This window comes from Coregonus clupeaformis, chromosome 37 (assembly GCF_020615455.1).
Source record: "Coregonus clupeaformis isolate EN_2021a chromosome 37, ASM2061545v1, whole genome shotgun sequence".
Classification (NCBI taxonomy): domain Eukaryota; kingdom Metazoa; phylum Chordata; class Actinopteri; order Salmoniformes; family Salmonidae; genus Coregonus; species Coregonus clupeaformis.
Genome location: NC_059228.1, coordinates 21807838 through 21831921, shown reverse-complemented (window position 1 = coordinate 21831921; position 24084 = coordinate 21807838). Strand labels below are relative to the sequence as shown.

At 42.3% G+C, this 24084-nt stretch overlaps 1 protein-coding gene across 2 annotated transcripts in view; it reads left to right on the top strand.

The window, feature by feature from the left end:
* LOC121553440 (glutamate receptor ionotropic, delta-1) overlaps positions 1 to 24084 on the top strand; it is a 396191-nt gene that overhangs the window by 245677 nt on the left and 126430 nt on the right. For both annotated transcript variants that reach the window (XM_041866540.2, XM_041866541.1), the window contains one exon: positions 5890 to 6095. In XM_041866540.2, coding sequence (XP_041722474.1) covers positions 5890 to 6095 — 206 coding nt within the window. The remainder of the gene's footprint in view (positions 1 to 5889; positions 6096 to 24084) is intronic.

Genomic DNA, 24084 nt, shown 5'->3' with positions numbered 1-24084 from the left:
ATGACTACCTCATTGGTCACATACACATACACTACATGACCAAAAGTATGTGGACACCTGCTAGTCGAACATCTCATTCCAAAATCATGGGCATTAATATGGAGTTAGTCCCCCCTTTGCTGCTATAACAGCATCCACTCTTCTATGAAGGCTTTTCACTAGAATTTGGAACATTGCTGCGGGGGCTTGCTTCCATTCAGGCACAAGAGCATTAGTGAGGTTGGGCACTGATTTTGGGCGATTAGGCCTGGCTTGCAGTCGGTGTTCCAATTCATCCCGAAGGTGTTCGATGGGGTTGAGGTCAGGGCTCTCTGCAGGCCAGTCAAGTTCTTCCACACCGATCTCGACAAACCATTTCTGTATGAACCTCGCTTTGTACACGGGGGCATTGTCATGCTGAAACAGGAAAGGGCCTCCTCCAAACTGTTGCCACAAAGTTGGAAGCACAGAATCGTCTAGAATGTCATTGTAGGCTGTAGAGTTAAGATTTCCATTCACTAGAACTAAGGGGCCTAGCCCGAACCATGAAAAACTGTCCCAGACCATTATTCCTTCACCACAAAACTTTACAGTTTACAATCTACACACAATACTCCACAACGACAAAGCCAAAACAGGTTTTTAGAATTTTCTGCACATTCATAAAAAATCTAAACAGAAATACCTTATTTTACTTAAGTATTCAGACACTTGACTAGAATATAGTATATACATATGAAATGTGTAAAACAGTATGTAAAGATTATTAAAGTGAGCAGTGTTCCATGTCTATGTACATGGGGCAGCAGCCTCTAAGGTGCAGGGTTGAGTAACCGGGTGGTAGCCGGCTAGTGACAGTGACTAAGTTCAGGGCAATGTACTGGGTGGAGGCTGGCTAGTGATGGCTATTTAACAGTCTGACAGCCTTGAGATAGAAGCTGTTTTTCATTCTCTTGGTCCCAGCATTGATGCACATGTACTGACCTCGCCTTCTGGATGACAGCGGGGTGAACAGGCCGTTTCTCGGGTGGCTGAGGTCCTTAATGATTGTCTTGGCCTTCCTGTGACACTGGGTGCTGTAGATGTTCTGAAGGGCATGGATTGCCGGAGAGGAAAGAAACCGCTCAGGGATTTCACCATGAGGCCAATGGTGACTTTAAAACAGTTACAGAGTTTAATAGCTGTGATCGGAGAAAACTGAGGATGGATCAACAACATTGTAGTTACTCCACAATACTAACCTAATTAACAGAGTGAAAAGAAGGAAGCTTGTAGAGAATAAAAATATTACAAAACATCCATCATGTTTGCAATAGTAAAACTGCAAAAAATGTGGCAAAGAAATTGACTTTATGTCCTGAATACAAAGCGCTATGTTTGGAGCAAGTGCAACACAACACTGAGTACCACTCTTCATATTTTCAAGCATGGTGGTAGCTGCATCATGTTATTGGTATGCTTGTCATCGGCAAGGACTAGGGATTTATTTTTGATAAAAATAAATTGAATAGAGCTAAGCACAGGCAAAATCCTAGAGAAAAACCTGGTTCAGTCTATGTTCCAACAGACACTGGGAGACCAATTAATCTTTCAGAAGGACAATAACCTAAAACACAAGGCCAAATATACACTGGAGTTGCTTACCAAGAAGACACTGAGTGGCCTAGTTACAGTTTTGACTTAAATCGGCTAAAAAATCTATCTAATCTATGGCAAGACTTGAAAATGGCTGTCTAGCGATGGTCAACAACCAACTTGACAGAGATTGAAGGATTTTAAAATAATAATGTGCAAATATTTTACAATCCAGTTGTGCAAAGCTCTTAGAGACTTACCCAGAAAGACTCACAGCTGTAATCGCTGCCAAAGTTGATTGACTCGTGTGTGAATACTCATGTAAATTAGGTATTTCATTTTCAATACATTTGCAACAATTTCTAAAAACATATTTTCACTTTGATGGGGAATTGTGTGTAGATGGGTGAGAAAAGGCTGTAACACAACAAAATGTGGAATAAGTCAAGGGGTATGAATACTTTCAAAAGGCACTGCACTTTGTCAAGATGATATAGACTGATTGATGTGTTCTAGACAAGTCTGCCCATACCATCTGTTGGCTGATTTGGTGATCTGGAGAGGTAATTGTTTTAAAAGCATGATAGCGTGATAGTTTGTTATTCCCTATCTCTGGACCACAAGTTAAATCATGGTGTAATTGTTTATTTTACTCACTGATAGGCTTTCACCAAATTGATAGACTGAAGAGTACAGTTTGGACAGTACAACAGAAATTACGCTCCTGGTTATGTGCATTTGTTCATTGTGAGTGAGGTTATTGTGGCCAGACATGGGCCTATAGTTTTGCCCAAAGGAGCACAAGGAAGAAAGCAGATGTGCGCAGTATGTCGGTCTGCTGCATGAGTTTGATCAAGTGTTTTCTTGTTATTGTAATTTCCCTTTGTGGCCCTGAGAAGTATGAACACAACAGTGTATGTTAGCACTGTCAGTTCTCTATTCTCTCTAGCGAATTTGTGCATGCAGCTGTATGCTGTCTGATATACAATGCATCTGTGTGTGTGTGTGTGTGCGTGCATGCGTGCGTGTGTGTGTGTGTGTGTGTGTGTGTGTGTGTGTGTGTGTGTGCGTGTGTGATCGGCTTTCACCAAATTGACAGGAGGTTCATGATACTTTTATTTTCTGTGGATTATCCCTTTAAGTTTACCCACATATGCACCTGTATATGCACAAACACACAAATACGCACGCAGACACACACACACACATACACACACAATGAGGTTGCCATGGCCTCCACCGCCATTGCATGTCAAGCTCTGATCAGAGGCACTGAAGTCGATTAGAGTCTGAGTAATCTAGTTAGGCTGCATTAACATAAATGAAGGTTAGTATCATGATTGACAGAGGGAGGGGGAGGTTGAGGGCTTATCTTTATAATGGCATTTGCCTCAGTACACAACAGGTTGATGCATATAGAACACATTTCCATCAAGATGTACTGTATGCAATACAAGTGCTATTTTCCGTCTGCCCACGATACTTTATTTATTAAGGTGACAACAAATGTTTTCTAATTAATTCTGCAGTTATTTTCACCACAAGTCTATTAAATCTTAAGCAAAGTTTATTTAATGTGTTTGTGCATAATTAGATATAATGCAGAATTAGGCATAATGCCTATCATACTACAATAGATCTGCAGAGACATCTGATACTTGGTTTGTGAAACAGCTTATGGGAACTCATGTAAAAACGTCTCGCTACCTTCTGGTCATAATTTTTTGTCTAAAATCAATGGTAGCCTATTCAGTTAATATTTTTGGTGTGATGAAGCTGAGCCTCATAGCAGATTCACTGCAAGACCTTGGGTTCCCTCTCCGAGGTAGAGTATATTTAAACCTTTTAAAGCCAGATTTGTATTCAGAAGTGGTGCTTGAGAAAACATGTCCAGAAATCTGACCCATAATTCCCCATTAATCCTCTTTTCTGCCTCCTGTCCATGGCCTGGATAGTGTAGCTGTGCTCTGGAAGGCAGCCCTAGGTTTAGCACTGGGACTTTGAAGTCAGTGTCAGCCATCTTAGCCTGGGCCCTCACCCTGAGCTGTTGCATGGCCTTCTTTCATCCAGGATTAATTTTGTGGTGGTATGAGAGAAATGCCACTGAACACTTTCCTTTTAGGGCAGGACGCTGTGTTATTCTCGATACATTTGCTTTTGGAATGACTTGAGCAAATCTGTCCGTTGTCCTTGAGGCCTCATTTCCAGTCCATTACATTTCGTCTTATTCTCTGGTTTCAAGATGGAAACAGAAGTGTTTTTTCCACCAAGGGAAATATTGAAACCAATAACTTATTTTACCTGTTTCACAATAGGCTAGGCAAACTTGAGACAGAGAAAGAGAGAGAGAGATAGAGAGAGAGAAAACACCACACTTTTGCTTCAAAATGAGTTTGGGGATCAGGAGAAAATACAATGTCTCTAAGCTATGAAGACTGAAGAGCACATTTTGGAAAGTACAACAGAAATTTCGCTCCTAGTTATGTCCATTTGTTCATTGTGAGTGAGATTATTGTGGCCAGACATGGGCTTATAGTTTTGCCCAAAGGAGCACAAGGAAGAAAGCAGATGTGCGTAGTATGTCGGTCGGCTGCATGAGTTTGGTCAAGTGTTTTCTTGTTATTGAAATTTCCCTTTGTGGCCCTGAGCAGTATAAACACAACAACATACAATTTATTAGGTACACCCATCTAGTACGGGGTCGAACTCTCCTTTGCCTCCAGAACAGACTGAATTCTTCGGGGCATGGCAACTTTGCTCATTTGGTATCATGGGACCTAATATGTGCCAGGAAAACATTCCCCACACCAGTACACCACTGACACCAGGCTGTACCAGGCAGGATGGGTCCATGGACTAATGCTGCTTCTGCAAAATCCTGACTCTGCCATCAGCATTATGCAACAGGAAATGTTGGAGACGCTTCTTCTTGTTTTTAGCTGATAGGAGTGGAACCCAGTGTGGTCGTCTGCTGCAATAGCCCACCCATGACAAGGATCAATGAGTTGTGCGTTCTGAGATGCCTTTATGCACACCGCTGTAGTACTGCGTCATTATTTGTCTGTTTGTGGCCCGCCTGTTAGCTTGCACGATTCTTGCCATTCTCCTTCGACCTCTCTCATCAACGAGCTGTTTTCTCCCACAGGACTGCCGCTGACTGGATGTTTTATGTTTGTCGCACCATTCTCGGTAAACCCTAGACACTGTCGTGCGTGAAAAGCCCAGGAGGACGGCTGTTTCTGAGGTACTGGATCTGTCGCGCCTGGCACTGACGTTCATACCACGCTCAAAGTTGCTTAGGTCACTCGTTTTGCACGTTCTAACATTCAATTGAACAGTAACTGAATGTCTCGATGCCTGTCTGCCTGCTTTATATAGCAATCCACGGTCACTGTCTGTAGGAGCGATCCATTTTCTTGAACAGGGTGGTGTACCTAATAGACTGGCCGGTGAGTGTATGTTAGCACTGTTAGTTCTCTATCCTCTCTAGCGAATTTGTGCATGCAGCTGTATGCTGCCTGATATACAATGCATCTGTGTGTGTGTGGTGTGTGCATGTGTGTGATCGTACATGGGTGCGTGTGGAGACTCCGCCTCTCTGGACTGTCTGCTCTGAACACTGATGAGGGTCCTGAATGACTAATTCATCCTCTAGAGGTGCAACGAGAGAAGAATGGGAAAAAACACAGAGAAGATTGCCAATATTCCCACTGTGCAGAGTGAGACACTCTTTGCAAATGGCATGGTTCAGCTCTCTTTAAAAATCCAGTTTGACATTTGGCATGGCTGCAGCTACAGCGGTAGGCTTGGTAATTCTCGGTGGAGAGCCCGATTTCCCTCCTCCATTGATTCGCCTGTTCTGCACAACATCTCTGGAGAGGCTTCCCTCCACATTTCTCTGGGGGATGCACACCCGCCACTAACTTCACTGGCTGTAACCTAGAAACAGAGAAAAACTGTGTATTGAAACATCATAGTATAGGTGTACAACAGAAATTCAAACACCTGTTGAAACATATTTTATTTGTTGGTTTGTAACAAAATGAAGTAGAGCTGTTTGATGCTGATCGCTGAAAGCTTTTCACATTTACTGCCACTGAAATAGCCTCCCACCTGCCAGAGCAGAGAATTAACTGACAAACCTGTCCAATGTCCATTAGAGAAGGGAGGCACGGCTCTCACTTTTCCTGGAAGGCCTTTTGGACCTAATCGTCAATGTTGTGAACAAAAATGTAATAAAATAATCCGTTCAACTTAGTTACAGTTGCACCAGCCTCTGATGTTCCTGTGTTTTCTGGCTGCACTTTCAACTGTTTGTCTCTGCTTCTCTTTCAGACATCCGTGGACTGCAGACATTCCTGGATCAGGCGTCTCGGCAGGGTCTGGACGTGTCTCTGCAGAGGGTGGACCGCAACGTGAGCAGGGTGTTCACCAACCTCTTCAGCACCATGAGGACCGAGGAGCTCAACCGCTACCGGGACACGCTGCGGCGGGCCGTGCTGCTTATGAGCCCCCGAGGAGCACAGGTGTTCATCAATCAGGTGAGGGGTGTGGTCACCAGCATGGTACCTTTTGTTCTATTTGGGATTAACTGAAAGGTCAAATGGTGATGTTATTTCGATTGGGGGCAATCTCAAATGACCCACCAGAGGGAGTTGAAGTGTGGAGATGAAATGAGATGTACTGGATCACTGGCTAACTGGACAGTGAAACAGGTGAATGCCCTACATATCCCAGAAAGAATTTCAACTGGTTATCATCCTGAAAATTAAGCATACGCACCTTATATGAATAAATGACAACACAGATAGTGAATACACCATGGCTTTAATGTAAGGGTTGGTGTGAGGTGTGACCCAGGTGTGGTGCAGGACAGTAGGCAGTAGGCAAGGATGGTGAAACAAGGATCTTTACTGGTGGTCCAAAAGCCAGGATTCAAAACAACGGACTATACACAAAAACAAATGAGGAGCACATAGGTCTCCAAAAAACAGGCTGACAACAAACAATACGAAATACTAACTCTGACTGGAAAAACACAATGACACAGGGAGAACACTTCTCGAGTACCTGTAACTCTTGTCATGTGATCCGACACTGATAAATACTGCTTGACATCAAGGAACTAGCAGAGAAAACTGAGCAAGGGAACACAGGGAAGTGAGGGCATAAATATACAGGTGAATCTGATAGCCACAGGTGACACCAATAGGCAGATAATTAGTCCCGACTGTGAGTGAGGGGGTGCCTATGGTTGTTGGAGGATTTTATTTTATTTTATTTATTTCACCTTTATTTAACCAGGTAAGCCAGTTGAGAACAAGTTCTCATTTACAACTGCGACCTGGCCAAGATAAAGCAAAGCAGTGCGATAAAAACAACAACACAGAGTTACATATGGGGTAAAACAAAACATAAAGTCAAAAATACAACAGAATATATATATATACAGTGTGTGCAAATGTAGCAAGTTATGGAGGTAAGGCAATAAATAGGCTATAGTGCAAAATAATTACAATTAGTATTAACACTGGAATGATAGATGTGCAAGAGATGATGTGCAAATAGAGATACTGGGGTGCAAATGAGCAAAAATAAATAACAATATAGGGATGAGGTAGTTGGGTGGGCTAATTTCAGATGGGCTGTGTACAGGTGCAGTGATCGGTAAGGTGCTCTGACAACTGATGCTTAAAGTTAGTGAGGGAGATAAGAGTCTCCAGCTTCAGAGATTTTTGCAATTCGTTCCAGTCATTGGCAGCAGAGAACTGGAAGGAATGGCGGCCAAAGGAGGTGTTGGCTTTGGGGATGACCAGTGAGATATACCTGCTGGAGCGCATACTACGGGTGGGTGTTGCTATGGTGACCAATGAGCTAAGATAAGGTGGGGATTTGCCTAGCAGTGATTTATAGATGGCCTGGAGCCAGTGGGTTTGGTGACGAATATGTAGTGAGGACCAGCCAACAAGAGCGTACAGGTCACAGTGGTGTGTAGTGTATGGGGATTTGGAGACAAAACGGATGGCACTGTGATAGACTACATCCAATTTGCTGAGTAGAGTGTTGGAGGCTATTTTGTAAATGACATCGCCGAAGTCAAGGATCGGTAGGATAGTCAGTTTTACGAGGGCATGTTTGGCAGCATGAGTGAAGGAGGCTTTGTTGCGAAATAGGAAGCCAATTCTAGATTTAACTTTGGGTTGGAGATTCTTAATGTGAGTCTGGAAGGAGAGTTTACAGTCTAACCAGACCCCCTAGGTATTTGTAGTTGTCCACATACTCTAGGTCAGACCCGTCGAGAGTAGTGATTCTAGTCGGGTGGGCGGGTGCCAGAAGTGTTCGATTGAAGAGCATGCATTTAGTTTTACTAGTGTTTAAGAGCAGTTGGAGGCTACTGAAGGAGTGTTGTATGGCATTGAAGCTCGTTTGGAGGTTTGTTAACACAGTGTCCAATGAAGGGCCAGATGTATACAAAATGGTGTCGTCTGCGTAGAGGTGGATCTGAGAGTCACCAGCAGCAAGAGCGACATCATTGATATACACGGAGAAAAGAGTCGGCCCAAGAATTGAACCCTGTGGCACCCCCATAGAGACTGCCATAGGTCCAGACAACAGGCCCTCCGATTTGACACATTTAACTCTATCTGAGAAGTAGTTGGTGAACCAGGCGAGGCAGTCATTTGAGAAACCAAGGCTATTTAGTCTGCCAATAAGAATGCGGTGGTTGACAGAGTCGAAAGCCTTGGCCAGGTCGATGAAGACAGCTGCACAGTACTGTCTATTATCGATCACGGTTATAATATCGTTTAGGACCTTGAGCGTGGCTGAAGTGCACCCATGACCAGCTCGGAAACCGGATTGCATAGCGGAGAAGGTATGGTGGGATTCGAAATGGTCGGTGATCTGTTTGTTAACTTGGCTTTCAAATACTTTCGGAAGGCAGGGCAGGATGGATATAGGTCTGTAACAGTTTGGATCTAGAGTGTCACGGCAGCTTTCCAATCTCTAGGGATCTCAGACAATACGAAAGAGAGGTTGAACAGTCTACTAATAGGGATTGCGACAATTTCGGAGGCTAGTTTTAGAAAGAAAGGGTCCAGATTGTCTAGCCCATATGATTTGTAGGGGTCCAGATTTTGCAGCTCTTTCAGAACATCAGCTGTCTGAATTTGTGTGAAGGAGAAGCGGGAGGGGCATGGGCAAGTTGCAGCGGAGGGTGCAGAGCTGGTGGCCGGGGTAGTGGTAGCCAGGTGGAAAGCATGGCCAGCCGTAGCAAAATGCTTGTTGAAATTTGATGCTAATGCAGTACGCCACAGGATGTTTTTGTGCTGGTCAAGGGCAGTCAAGTCTGAGGAGAACCAGGGGCTATATCTGTTCTTAGTTCTGTATTTTTTGAATGGGGCATGTTTATTTAAGATTGAGAGGAAATTACTTTTAAAGAACAACCAGGCATCCTCTACTGACGGAATGAGATCTATATCCATCCAGGATACCTGGGCCAGGTCAATTAGGAAGGCCTGCTCGCTAAAGTGTTTTAGGGAGCGTTTGACAGTGATGAGGGGTGGTCGTTTGACCGCGGACCCGTTACGGACGCAGGCAATAAGGCAATGATCGCTGAGATCCTGGTTGAAGACAGCGGAGGTGTATTTAGAGGGTAAGTTAGTCAGGATGATATCTATGAGGGTACCCATGTTTACGGATTTAGGGTTGTACCTGGTAGGTTCGTTGATAATTTGTGTGAGATTGAGGGCATCTAGTTTGGATTGTAGGATGGCCGGGGTGTTAATCAGATCCCAATTTAGGTCACCAAGCAGTACGAACTCTGAGGATAAATGGGGGGCAATCAATTCACATATGGTGTCCAGGGCACAGCTGGGGGCTGAGGGGGGTCTGTAGCAAGCGGCAACAGTGAGAGACTTATTTCTGGAAAGGTGGAAAAAAAAAGTAGAAGCTCAAACTGTTTGGGCACAGACCTGGATAGTATGATAGAGCTCTGCAGGCTCTCTCTACAGTAGATTGCAACTCCACCCCCTTTGGCAGTTCTATCTAGACGGAAAATGTTATAGTTGGGGATGGAAATTTCAGAATTTTTGGTGGCCTTCCTAAGCCAGGATTCAGACACTGCTAGAACATCAGGGTTGGCGGAGTGTGCTAACGCAGTGAATAACTCAAACTTAGTAAGTAGACTTCTGATATTAACATGCAGAAAACCAAGGATTTTACGGTTACAGAAGTCAACAAATTATAGCTCCTGGGGAGTAGGAGTGATACTGGGGGCTGCAGGGCCTGGGTTAGCCTCTACATCACCAGAGGAACAGAGGAGGAGTAGAATAAGGATACGGCTAAAGGCTTTAAGAACTGGTCTTCTAGTGCGTTGGGTACAGAGAATAAAGGGGGCAGATTTCCGGGCGTTGTAGAAAAGATTCAGGGCATTATGTACAGAAAAGGATATGGAAGGATATGAGTACAGTTGAGGTAAACCTAAGCGTTGGGTAACAATGAAAGAGATAGCATCACTGGAGGCACCGATTGAGCCGGTCTCGGCGTGTATGGGGGGTGGAACAAAGGAACTATTTGAGGCAGTTTGAGAGGGACTTGGGGTTCTACAGTGAAATTGTATAATAAGAACTAGCTGGAACAGCAATAGGCTAGGCATATTGACATGGGAGAGAGGCATAAAGCAATCACAGGTGTTATTAGAGAGAGCTAAGACAACAACTGGTAATGGCGATAAAGTTTGGGCTGAGGCTAAACAGAATAAACAGGACAGGGTACCGTGTAAAGGAACAGTCCAGCAGACATCAGCTGTGCAGCTGAGTGATCATAAGGTCCAGTGAACAGCAATATGTGAGTCCGAGAGCAGTTCGAAATTGGTGCTACAGCACAGGCTAGCAGGAAGCACAGTTGTAGTTTGCGTGTGCTAGCAGGCCGGGGCTAGCAGATGGATCTTCGTGGTCGACGTCGTATCGGGAAGCCTGTTGAAACCACATCAGACGATTTCGTCGGCAAACCAGTCGTGTTGGATCGGCGGGGCTCAGTGTCAACACTAGGAGGTCCCGTCTGGTTGACAGAGAGGTAGATAGCCGGGAGATGGGCCTGGCTCGAGGCTAACTGGTGCTGCTAAGGGGCAATGGTAATTAGCCAACAACAGGTTGCAGCTAGCTGGTTGCGATGATCCGGCGCTAGGGTCCAGTGATTCCGGCAGAAAATCCGAAATGCTCTGGGTCGATAGCACACTGTGCAGACTGGCCGACGAATTGTCCAGGCTAGAGCTAGAGCTGGCTGGTGGATAGTGCAGGCCACGGACAATGGTGACGACGCTAACGGTGGCTAATAGCAAGTAGCCAATTCGGTTGCAGCTAGCCTAGTTTCACCTTAAGGTTCTTGATAAAAGTTATAAGAAATAGTAGAGTCCTTTCCACGTTGGGTGAGGCGGGTTGCAGAAAAGTATATTTAGTTAAAGAATGAAAAGTAAAAATGTTGAAATATATACAAAATAGACAAAAAAACAAGAAACTGGCTATTTACACAAGGACACAGAAAAAAAACACGACCGCACTGCTACGCCATCTTGGACAAGATGACACCTAGTGGGGTCTCTCCGGAACTGCAACCCACTCCTGTAACACTTTGACACTCTCCTTTGATCTCCCCCTTGTGAATTCTATAGCATACACACATCTGTTTTTCTCACCACTACGTGTAGGGAGATTGTGCGCGATTTGATCTTCTTTACAAATAATTCAAGTCTTTTGGGGATCATTAAATAAAATAGCAGTCTCGTAGCTCATGACTGTTTTGACAGGTGAGCTGCTTCCTGCCATCAGACATGATCCACAACTCAAAGTCTTGGTGGATATGTGCATGACAACATGCTCAAGTGCATATTTTATATTTCCTACTCCTTACTCTTAACAAATAAGGAGTAAGCCCCCTTTCTGTTCTTCCCACAACCTCAATCACTCTCATAGATTAATAACACACATCCTTCATTTACCTAGCACTCCAGAGGCCAAATTATAATATGATAATGTATAAACCAGCAAGGGAACAAATATTTTAACGCAATAGAGAATCATTAATGGCCCAGTGCAGTCAAAAAAAAAGATTTCCTGTGTTTGATATACAGTACCAGTCAAAGGTTTGGACACACCTACTCATTCAAGGGTTTTTCTTTATTTTTACTATTTTCTACATTGTAGAATAATAGTGAAGACATTAAAACTATGAAATAGCACATATGGAATAATGTAGTAACCAAAAAACTGTTAAACAAATCAAAATATATTTTTGATTCTTCAAAGTAGCCACCCTTTGCCTTGATGACAGCTTTGCACACTCTTGGCATTCTCTCAACCAGCTTCACCTGGAATGCTTTTCCAACAGTCTTGAAGGAGTTCCCACATACAGTGCCTTGCAAAAGTATTCATCCCCCTTGGCGTTTTTCCTATTTTGTTGCATTACAACCTGTAATTTAAATGGATTTTTATTTGGATTTCATGTAACAGACATACACAAAATAGTCCAAATTGGTGAAGTGAAATGAAAAAAATGACTTGTTTCAAAAAATACAGTTGAAGTCGGAAATGTACATACACTTAGGTTGGAGTCATTAAAACTTGTTTTTCAACCACTCCACACATTTCTTATTAACAAACTACAGTTTTCGCAAGTCGGTTAGGACATCTACTTTGTGCATGACACAAGTCATTTTTCCAACAATTGTTTACAGACAGATTATTTCACTTATAATTCACTGTATCACAATTCCAGTGGGTCAGAAGTTTACATACACTAAGTTGACTGTGCCTTTAAACAGCTTGGAAAATTCCAGAAAATGATGTCATGGCTATAGAAGCTTCTGATAGGCCCTGACCTCAATCCTATAGAACATTTGTGGGCAGAACTGAAAAAGTGTGTGCGAGCAAGGAGGCCTACAAACCTGACTCAGTTACACCAGCTCTGTCAGGAAGAATGGGCCAAAATTCACCCAACTTATTGTGGGAAGCTTGTGGAAGGCTACCCAAAACGTTTGACCCAAGTTAAACAATTTAAAGCCAATGCTACCAAATACTAATTGAGTGTATGTAAACTTCTGACCCACTGGGAATGTGATGAAAGAAATAAAAGCTGAAATAAATAATTCTCTCTACTATTATTCTGACATTTCACATTAAAAAAATAAAGTGGTGATCCTAACTAACCTAAGACAGGGAATTTTTACTAGGATTAAATGTCAGGAATTGTGAAAATCTGAGTTTCAATGTATTTGGCTAAGGTGTATGTAAACTTCCGACTTTCCTATGAAGCCCCTAAAAAAGATCTGGTGCAACCAATTTCCTTCAGAAGTCACTTTAGTTAAATAAAGTCCACCTGTGTGCAAACTAAGTGTCACATGATCTTAGTATATATACACATGTTCTGAAAGGTCCCAGTCTGCAACACCACTAAGCAAGGGGCACTACCAAGCAAGCAGCACCATGATGACAAAGGAGCTCTCCAAACAGTTCAGGGACAAAGTTGTGGAGAAGTATAGATCAGTGATGGGTTATAAAAAAATATCAGAAACTTTGAACATCCCACGGAGCACCATTAAATCCATTATTAAGAATTTGAAAGAATATGGCACCACAACAAACCTGCCAAGAGAGGGCCACCCACAAAAACGCACGGACAAGGCAAGGAGGGCATTAATCAGAGAGGCAACAAAGAGACCAAAGATAACCTTGAAGGAGCTGCAAAGCTCCACAGCGGACATTGGAGTATCTGTCCATAGGACCACTTTAAGCCGTACACTCCACAGAGCTGGGCTTTACGGAAGAGTGGCCAGAAAAAAGCCATTGCTTAAAGAAAAAAATAAGCAAACACGTTTGGTGTTGGCCAAAAGGCATGTGGGAGACTCCCCAAACATATGGAAGAAGGTACTCTGGTCAGATGAGACTCAAATTGAGCTTTTTAGCCATCAAGGAAAACGCTTTGTCTGGCGCAAACCCAACACCTCTCATCACCCCGAGAACACCATCCCCACAGTGAAGCATGGTGGTGGTAGCATCATGCTGTGGGGATGTTTTTCATCGACAGGGACTGGAAACTGGTCAGAATTGAAGGAATGATGGATGGCGCTAAATACATGGAAATTCTTGAGGGAAACCTGTTTCAGTCTTCCAGAGATTTGAGACTGGGACGGAGGTTCACCTTCCAGCAGGACAATGACCCTAAGCATACTGCTAAAGCAACACTCGAGTGGTTTAAGGGGAAACATTTAAATATCTTGGAATGGCCTAGTCAAAGCCCAGACCTCAATCCAATTGAGAATTTGTGGTATGACATAAAGATTGCTGTACACCAGCGGAACCCATCCAACTTGAAGGAGCTGGAGCAGTTTTGCCTTGAAGAATGGGCAAATATCCCAGTAGCTAGATGTGCCAAGCTTACAGAGACATACCCCAAGAGACTTGCAGCTGTAATTGCTGCAAAAGGTGGCTCTACAAAGTATTGACTTTGGGGGGGGGGGGTGAATAGTTATGCACGCTCAAGTTCTGTTTTTTTTGTCTCATTTCTTGTTTGTTTCACACCCCAAAAAATATTTTGCATCTTCAAAGTGGTAGGTATGTTGTGTAAATCAAATGATACAAACCCCCCAAAAATCTATTTTAATTCCAGGTTGTAAGGCAACAAAATACGAAAAATACCAAGGGGGTGAATACTTTCGCAAGCCACTGTATGCTGAGCACTTGTTGGCTGCTTTTCCTTCACTCTGCAGTCCAACTCATCCCAAACCATCTCAATTGGGTTGAGGTTGGGTGATTGTGGAGGCCAGGTCATCTGATGCAGCACTCCATCACTCTCCTTCTTGGTAAAATAGCCCTTACACAGCCTGGAGGTGTGTTGGGTCATTGTCCTGTTGAAAAACAAATGATTGTCCCACTAAGCACAAACCAGATGGGATGGCGTATCACTGAAGAATGCTGTGGTAGCCATGCTGGTTAAGTGTGCCTTGAATTCTAAATAAATCACAGACAGTGTCACCAGTAATGCACCCCCACACCATCACACCTCTTCCTCCATGCTTCACGGTGGGAACCACACATGCGGAGATCATCCGTTCACCTACTCTGCGTCTCACAAAGACACAGCGGTTGGAACCAAAAATCTCAAATTTGGGCTCATCAGACCAAAGGACATATTTTCACCGGTCTAATGTCCATTGCTCGTGTTTCTTGGCCCAAGCAAGTCACTTCTTCTTATTGGTGTCCTTTAGTAGTGGTTTCTTTGCAGCAATTTGACCATGAAGGCCTGATTCACGCAGTCTCCTCTGAACAGTTGATGTTGAGATGTGTCTGTTACTTGAACTCTGTGAAGCATTTATTTGGGCTGCAATTTCTGAGGCTGGTAACTCTAATGAACGTATCCTCTGCAGCAGAGGTAACTCTGCGTCTTCCTTTCCTGTGGCAGTCCTCATGAGAGCCAGTTTCATCATAGCGCTTGATGGTTTTTGCGACTGCACTTTAAGAAACTTTCAAAGTTCTTGAAACGTTCCGGATTGACTGGCCTTCATGTCTTAAAATAATGATGGACTGCTATTTCTCTTTGCTTATTTGAGCTGTTCTTGCCATAATATGGACTTGGTCTTTTACCAAATAGGGCTATCTTCTGTATACCACACCTAAGTTTTCACAACACAACTGATTGGCACAAACACATTAAGAAGGAAAAAATTCCACAAATAAAATTTTAACAAAGCACACTTGTTAATTGAAATGCATTCCAGGTGACTACCTCATGAAGCTGGTTGAGAGAATGCCAAGAGTGTGCAAAGCTGTCATCAAGGCAAAGGGTGGATACTTTGATGAATAAAAAATATAACATATTTTGTGAAATTGTGAAAATGTGAAAATGATGATAATGCCCTTTTAGTGTAAGAGCTGTTTGAAAAGAACGTCTGAGATTTCAACCAGTTTTGGTGGTACGGAGTTTTGGCCTGCCTGGTGACATCACCAGCCGTTAAATTAGTTAATAGACCAATGAGAAAGAGAGTCCCAAACCTCTCGGCCAATAACAGCTAGCTTTCAGTTTTCCCCTCCCCACTCAGACAGTCCTAGCAAAATTCTTGCTTGAGAAATTGCTATTTTTCATACTGGCCCCCCCGTGGGAATCGAACCCACAACCCTGGCATTGCAAGTGCCATGCTCTACCAACTGAGCTACACAGGACCAATCATGAACACTTTCAGCTTCATCACCACATGAGGATAATTTACATGACAGACTTAACCAGTAGCTAATATGAAAATATACTGTTACCGTATAGTTATGCTATTGGATGAACAACACCATAACCAAGGCAACAGGATACATGTGATTTGAAATGGCAATGTTGTCATGGTGATTCCACTCTAAAGAGGGTTGCCAGCTGACGTAAGACGCCTCCTGGTGGCCATGTTGGAAGACCACCGCATCATTTCTTCCGACAACAACAGCTGTGGCTACCCCAAGCTGCATGATAACAGTGCTTAAAACTAGTTGATTCACTAGTTGGTCAATTTCTGTGCAGTATCTGACTGCTCTAACAAGGCAGGAAAGACAATGGGGGAAAAAAATGTTTTTTACAGATTACCTGCAATCATGAAACACAAAGGAGATAACTCAAGAACTGTCCGAAAAGCGAAGAAACCTTTTTGCCTGTCATGACCTGAACACATGTATGAATATATAACATTTAATTTGGAACATGTAAATTACTTGTTTATGATATTGTAAACATACTGTACTTTAATAATAGGCTATATTGTTGTATGGGTGAAATTAAAAGTATTCTCTGCTTTGCCCCTTTGAATAAAATACATTTCTTATAGCCTAACTATTCTTTATTTCTTTTACAATTTAAACACATTTAGCGTAGACAATGTAATTGTTGTGGTAGTCTTAGGCAAACCATCTTCATTATCACAGTGGCACCTCCAAGTGCCACTCAGACATTCTGGGGGGAAAAGTATCTGGCATTGAACTTGGTAGTAGTAGTTGTGTTTATGTTTTAAGCTAACGATCCCATCATCTCTTACTTCCAGATATTTCACTACCTAAGGGTTGGATTTGCACAAGCAATTTCATGTCAGCACAAGGCATGTACAAAATCTAGTATAATGATTAGCCTCATACACATTGTCTACTGGTGTCGTTTTTAAATTAAGAACATATAGCAATATGTAAACAATGTGTGAGTTAAGCTATTCTCTACTTCAGATGCACAATGTCAAGGCGTGCATTGCAAATACCCATAAGGCTAATGCTATCATACTGTAGGCCAGTGGTTCCCAACTCCAGTTCACAAGCCAAAAATAAGGGGTTAAATACAAGTAAAAAAATACAAATAAAAAATGTTTCCTGATCTTTCTAATATCTCTCAGATATAGGACAGACGCTTCAGAACAAACTTCCTTTTCATTTTGTTGTTTCATGTAGTGAATCTGTTATTCAGTGATTTTGTATGGGCTTAGACAGGGCGTAGACTCTTATGGGTTAAAGCCAATTTATGATTCATCCAAAAGTGAGGTCAGAGGCTCCGTACGGAGAGTGCGACGCAATTGAGGAGCCTCCAAATGTGGCTCTGTACCGCTTCGCCATGCGTCTCCCAAATTTTGTAACACTGCGGAAGGCTCCGTATAGCTCCACATTTACATAATTGGTTGACGGTAGGTGGGGGCGGGTGGGAGGTCCTGTATAAACACAAACTCACTTCCTTGGCAACTTCCTTCACAACAGCTCTGCTCAACAGCTTTGCTCCGTGAAGCACAAGAAGTTTGAAAGCCCTGTCTACAACTTCTGCAGAGGCGGTATCGCCGTAAATGCTGCACGGCCAATGCAGAATACGGATTGACCATGCAGCACCTTTTATTCTCTTGGCGCATTCATTGGGACCTCTTCATATGCAGACAGGGTTTTACAGCTCTCTGTATCTGAGGACATAAAATATTGCAAAGAAACAGGCTTCATTGTACTCAAATTAGACAGCACTGAATATTATGTTGCAATATCTCTTTGTCCTAAGTTTTTCTCGCTAGGGACTGGAACTGTAGAATCTTTTCATAATGTCCTCCCACAAAGGTACCTGCCCTACCCAGAGTATCCTACTCTCTCCCTTCTCTGACAGCTGGAGCTGCTAACTTTAATCCATTCACCCTATTCCATGGCTTTTAGCTAGCTACCTAGCTACAAATGCATTTCGAGTTTGTGTTTTTAATTTACAATGATAAATACATCATGATAGCTAACTGTCTGATATAAAGTTAGCTAGCTGGTGATATTTAATTCATTTAGCTAGCTATAGAGTATGTAAAGTTAGCTAGCTAGCATTATGTTAGCAGCTCATTTGAGTTAGCCTGCACACTAAAGTTCCTGTAGCAAGCTAGCTAAATAATATTACACCGTTTTTAAAATCATTTTCAAAATACATTGACTTTCTTGAATAAGTTCTCCCACTGACTCTGTTTTCTGGGTCCTTATGAAAACGAAATAATAGAGTAATGGACAATCTTCCCGATGTGTCCGGTAGTAGCAAAACACATGTGACTATTGGAGGACCTCCACCAGATTGATTCTGGTCTTCCAACATGGCGCCTGGTGTGGTTGCTAGGTGATTTGTGACACAACTGCAACCCCTCTATGGGGAATGAAATACTTGAAATATCAGCCTTGTAGGAGCCAAATTCCCTTACTTTCAGTCTCATGATAAATGTTTGTTTTCCCTAATTATAATCATAAAATATTGACTTATTGAAAATAAATACAGTATTAATATTTCATTATGGAGGATGGTTTATGAAATAATTTTCTATTTTCTATTATTTTTATTATGGGTATTACAAAGCAATATGGAGCCTCACCTGGGCATACACTTTTTCCAACCATGTGCCCCTTTCCCTATACCTATTTAGTGGTTTGGCGTTATGGCTCAGGTATGACCGTACCATACAGATTTTGACCGCTACTTCTATGAACTAAAGAAAGCTGGTACTGTGCCTTTTAGTTTTTTTGTTTGGATCCGATTCCTTTTGCTTTGATCATTGACGGACTATAACCTATGGAATTACCTTTGTTAGGAAAAGTGGAGCATTTGCTTGCAAAATAAATGTTTGTTTTTCTTTTATGCTATCGGAGCTTTGGATTCCCTATTGTGGTTGTTTTGGAAGCCTGTCTGACCGCAGCATCACATATCTGTAGCTTGAAGGCAACTTTTGAATTGGATTATGAATTGCCCTTATAAGCCTTATTGGTCATTGGTGCAGGAACATCTGTTAAGGTTTCTTCAACCTCAAATATAAAGTAGTTGGGAAGTTTACTAAGTGTGCATACAAGGGAACTAAAGCAGTAGCATTCCTCATAGGGGGCACCAATGTGTAGGATTTGTATGTATCATAGGGGGAACCAACATGTAGGGATGACTACTGCTTTAGTCCCCTTTAGCACATGTGAGTTGGATGTGATAAATCATGCTCTAACTTTCTTCCACATCACCTGCTTGTGACTCAGAATGGCATGCTACACCTGGATTGGCTTACTAAGACATGTTATCCCTATTATACTATTGTCCTTCGTCGGTATTGATGGCACTAACTCATAACTGACTATCACAAATACCTCAACTTGCTCTGCTCGGAAGTACCAGACGTAGAGGTCATGAAAAGTCTGCTTAGATGCAGTGGCGGCCGTTGATTGGCTAGGTTGGGTTGTCGTATTGTCAACAAAGCAGCATGGCATAAATATTATGCCAGGTTTTAAAACTATCTGTAGTTTCTTTGGGAAGATATATAAAGCGATCTGTGCATTTGAACAACAATCACCTGCAGCTGCACATTCTGCCACTGTTTTGAACAGAGTCACGAAGGTCAGAGCGCTCATTTCACCGCCCCAAGATGGTAAATCTACTTTGTGCTGTGACCTGAAATCCTGAAATCCCATTGGTGCAGTCCCCCCTCATAGCAGGCGTTGTAATAGCTGGCAATGTAATCCAACCACTGGGCGGCAGACCCTGGCAAGTTATATGTGGCAACTCTGATGTGGCAACTATTATCACCTAATTCTTCAATTCATTCTTCTCACCTGGTCACTTTCCCCTCCTTGATGGAGTTTTACATGAATCGCACAAGGCTTTTTACTGACTATGAGGCTCAGAGCAGCGCATTCACACTTTACGTGCAATACGTTCTAACATAAAGCTAGCATTTCTCTCCTCTCCCTTGCCCTGGCTCTCCAGAACATTGTTTCTTTGTTACAGGGGAGACAGACTGAAGGATGTCAGTCAGTGAGCCAGCAGCTCTTCAGGCTTGTGATGGATGGAACTGAGACTTGAGCTATGAGGAGGCATTTGTCCAGCGGTGTAACACTTGAAGAGAGAGCTACTGTATGCCTGTGCCAGTGAAAAGAAAGGAGAGGAGAGAGCAAGGGTGAAGCTTGCGAAGGTACTGCACAAAGGGGTCATTAGCCATCAAGGGAGACTGCAGGGCACCTGAATTATAGTCCTGTGACAATGTTTTAGGACAGGAAGATGGAAAACAAAACAGGACCATTTGAGAAGGAGCTGGCTTCTGAATAACCCTACATGCACAAAGCTGTTTTTTAGCCTGGAAAAAGTTATGAAACATGATTGATGTTTAATATGGATGCCTTTATCATCATTAGCGTTTCACTGAGATTTCCCACCACCTTGCTATAGATTCATCAAAAATAATGTTCTCTCCCATTTCGCAACCACAGGATTGGCCATAAGAGGCTGAAATAATTCCCACTCCCACTCCAAACTGTAAAATCATATAATTACAAAACATTAAGAACACCTTCCTAATATTGAGTCTCAATTTGCCGGGGCATGGACTACAAGGTGTCGAAAGTGTTCCACAGGGATGCTGGCGCATGTTGACTCCAATGCTTCCCACAGTTGTGTAAAGTTGGCTGAATGTCCTTTGGGTGGTGGACCATTCTTGATACACATGGGAAACTGTTGAGCATGAAAAACCCAGCAGCGTTGCAGTTCTTGACACAAACCGGTGCGCCTGTCACCTACTACCATACCCTGTTCAAAGGCACTTAAATATTTTGTCTTGCCCATTCACTCTCTGAATGGCACACATACACAATCAATGTCTCAATTGTCTAAAGGCTTAAAAATCCTTCTTTAACACGTCTCCTCCCCTTCATATGCACTGATTTGAAGTGGATTTAACAACTGACATCAATAAGCGATCACATCTTTCACCTGAATTCACCTGATCAGTCTGTCATGGAAAGAGCAGGTGTTCTTAATGTTTTGTACACTCAGTGTATGCCACTGAATGTTATTGCAATGTCTCATAACTGTTTTCTAATCAAAATCTTAAGTTGCTTGATCGTTTTCATTCACAGTTGCATTTTTCATGTTTGTGCCACAGCAGCTCTTAGACCCCATCTACATTATGGAAGTAAAGCATATGGCTTTGGTAAACAGTTACCCACAGAACCAAATTGTGTTTTCAGATTGTGTATTTTGGGATGAAATAGTGCAGTGGGCGAGTTTTGGACTTCTAACCCCTTTTAACACTAGAACTTCCATAGGCCAATGGCCACTGATGTTTGATTTTGTAAAAGAAGAAAATCCCCCCCCCCCCCAAAAAAAGCTATGTCCTGCTCCTTCCTTGACTTTTCCTAAATGTTTGTATTTTAGATTGCTAATTTGTCCGAATTTTTAAATCACAAACAGAAGAGTATTTAGAGTCTTTTCACCAGTTTTCTTCCACACCTATTCCTAACTTAACCCGCCAAGACAATGCGCTGTTGGACGTTGGTACCCAGCCAGGCGCTATTGCGTCTCTCTCTCCTCACTGAATGAATGACAAATGGATGAATGGGCGATAGCTGTACACGTTACTTGACATTATAATTTAAATTAGGCCTAAGTGAATGATAAGGAGGGTAAAGAGGTTGATTTAATTTAGAAAGACAATAGTGTAATGATGAGTTTGTGTTATGCCTATTTATCAGCTTTGGTGTTCATGTTTATAGCAAATAATTGTACTGCCCATCTTGCGAGTTGATATTATTTTATTTTATGTTTTACGGGACTGTTTTATTTACTATAACTCTATTACTAATCAAATGTATTGTAAGGGAAATGAAAACATGCTACATGTTGCAGTAGGCCTTTAGAATAATGAAAAACATATCCTTGACTCTATCGGAGTTGATGAGCGAAGGAAAGCAAACGATGCCAGGCCACTAAATGAACGATAAATGGATCAATGGGCGATAATTGTGCACGTTACTTCACAATCGAATTTAAATTAGGCCTAACTGAATGATAAGGAGGGTGAAGAGGTTGATTTAATTTAGAACAACAGTAGTATAATGATGAGTTTGTGTTATGCTTATTCATCATCGTTGGCGCTCATGTTAATAATTTGACCGCGTGCCTTGCGGGTTGATACCATTCTCTTTTACATTTTACTTTGTAAAAAGAAGCTGTTATGATATTACTAATCACATTTATTGTAAGGGAAACGAAAACATGCTACATGTTGCAGTAGGCCTTTAGAATAATGCAAAACATCCGTGACTCTATCTAAGTTGATGAGCGGGGTAACAAATGATGCCCGTCAGCCTGCGCCGCCGGCCCATCAAAACTACACCTAAACTATATAGAAACTCATTTCACACATAATAAGAGTTAGCTTAAAGACAATAATAAATTGACAATAGTCTGATGAGTGACAATATTATCAGTTGTCAAATAGTACATGAAGAGATGGGCGCATCTTATTGACAGATGCAAGGAAAGGAACATCACTTTATCAAATCGTCTTTCAGAGTCACATGCAGGTAAAACCTTTTGATTTCTATATTGTATCAGAAAGAGCATATTCTGCCGTTTCTACGACACTTACCTTTGTCAAATAACTCTGAAAATTCAAGAGGCTACAACCAGTTGCTTTTCCATAATGGTTTATTATCATCATACACAGTGGTGGCTGGTGAAAAATATTCTCGGTGGGGCTGTGCCATACTTTTTTTTTCTTGTAACCATCGCGATATATTTTAACACAAACTGCAGGACAGCAGTGCTCAGTGAAACATTCAGTAATTATTTAATGCCAATATTAAAAAGTTGAGGCATTCTTACACAAAAACATATTACACAAACCCAAGCCTTTCATTTGCATTTAAAGTGAACTTTTCACCATTGGTAGTAAACAGGCAACGCAACAGGCATGCTGTCAGAACAGAGTGGAAAGTGGACAATAACATGAAATTATTATAAAGTTTATAGGAAATCTTACACTGTATAAAAGGATGTATAATATAGAAATGGATATCAAGTGGATGAACTCAAACCTTTGACTGTAAGAATAGCATACAGTATTTTATGATCATACTAAATGTGACTAATTGTTAATGTGCTCCAGAACTGCAACAATTAATTGATACAAAACAACATATATACAGTAATATTAGCAAAGACACTATTAAGACTTTCTAGAGTACCATATATAACTGGATTTTTTATGCTAAGGTCAACTATATACAAAGAAACATGCGGCCAGAGCTGCTCTGTGTGTGTGTGTCTGTCATCTTATTTGTACAGGAATTTTGCCCGTCTGTCCTTCTGAGTGGCAAACCTCTCAATGACCCCTTTGATTAAAGTCAGGAATGTCCCTGACAAGTTTCTTCTCCATGGAGAGCATGGCCAGAGCGTTCAGGCGATCCTGTGTCATGCTGTTTCTCAGGAAGGTCTTGATCCTTTTCAGTGTAGAGAAGCACCTTTCTGACTCAGCAGTTGTCATGGGTGTGGTGATGAGGATCTTGAGGAGGCTGGCAGTCTCTGTGAAAGTGCTCTGAAGGTTGTTCTCCATGAAGAACTGGTACAGGGGCACTGCACCACTACAAGCCTTGAACTCACTGTTCTCATAGATGAGGGACAGTTCGGTTTGAGCTTGGCCTTGTTCAACATGGGGTACGCCTCCACGGTTGTTTCAAGCGCTGTATCGGGAACTTCACACTGTGTTGTGGGAACAACTCTCCGTGCAATAGTGTTGCGCTGATGAGGTGCTGGGTGAAGGAGAACCTCTCTTTGGCATGACTCAGGATGGTATCACATACCTGTAAAAGATACATCATCAGCTTTAATTTGCAATTGAGCTATTTTGATGCAAGTGATCCTGACTGACACATGCCTATGTCCAACTCAAGTATATGATTACCAAGGTGCTGATTGTTCAGGGTTTTGGCTACATACTACCAGGCCTGAAAAAAAGTTCTAGGGGGAAACACTGACAATTACATCACAACTTACCTCTATAGCCAACCTCTGTTGTTCTCCTGGTCCCAGCATCCTCCGTCGCTTGATGGGCTGTTGCTGCTCGTCAGATGCGCTGTCCCCACACAAAGAGGGAATTGAGGCCCTGGGTCCAAAAAATAAAGTTTAATTTGATAACTTGCAATCAGACTTCTTAACTCACTGTAATTCCCCCCTCAACACACAACCAGTGACTTTTATATATATATA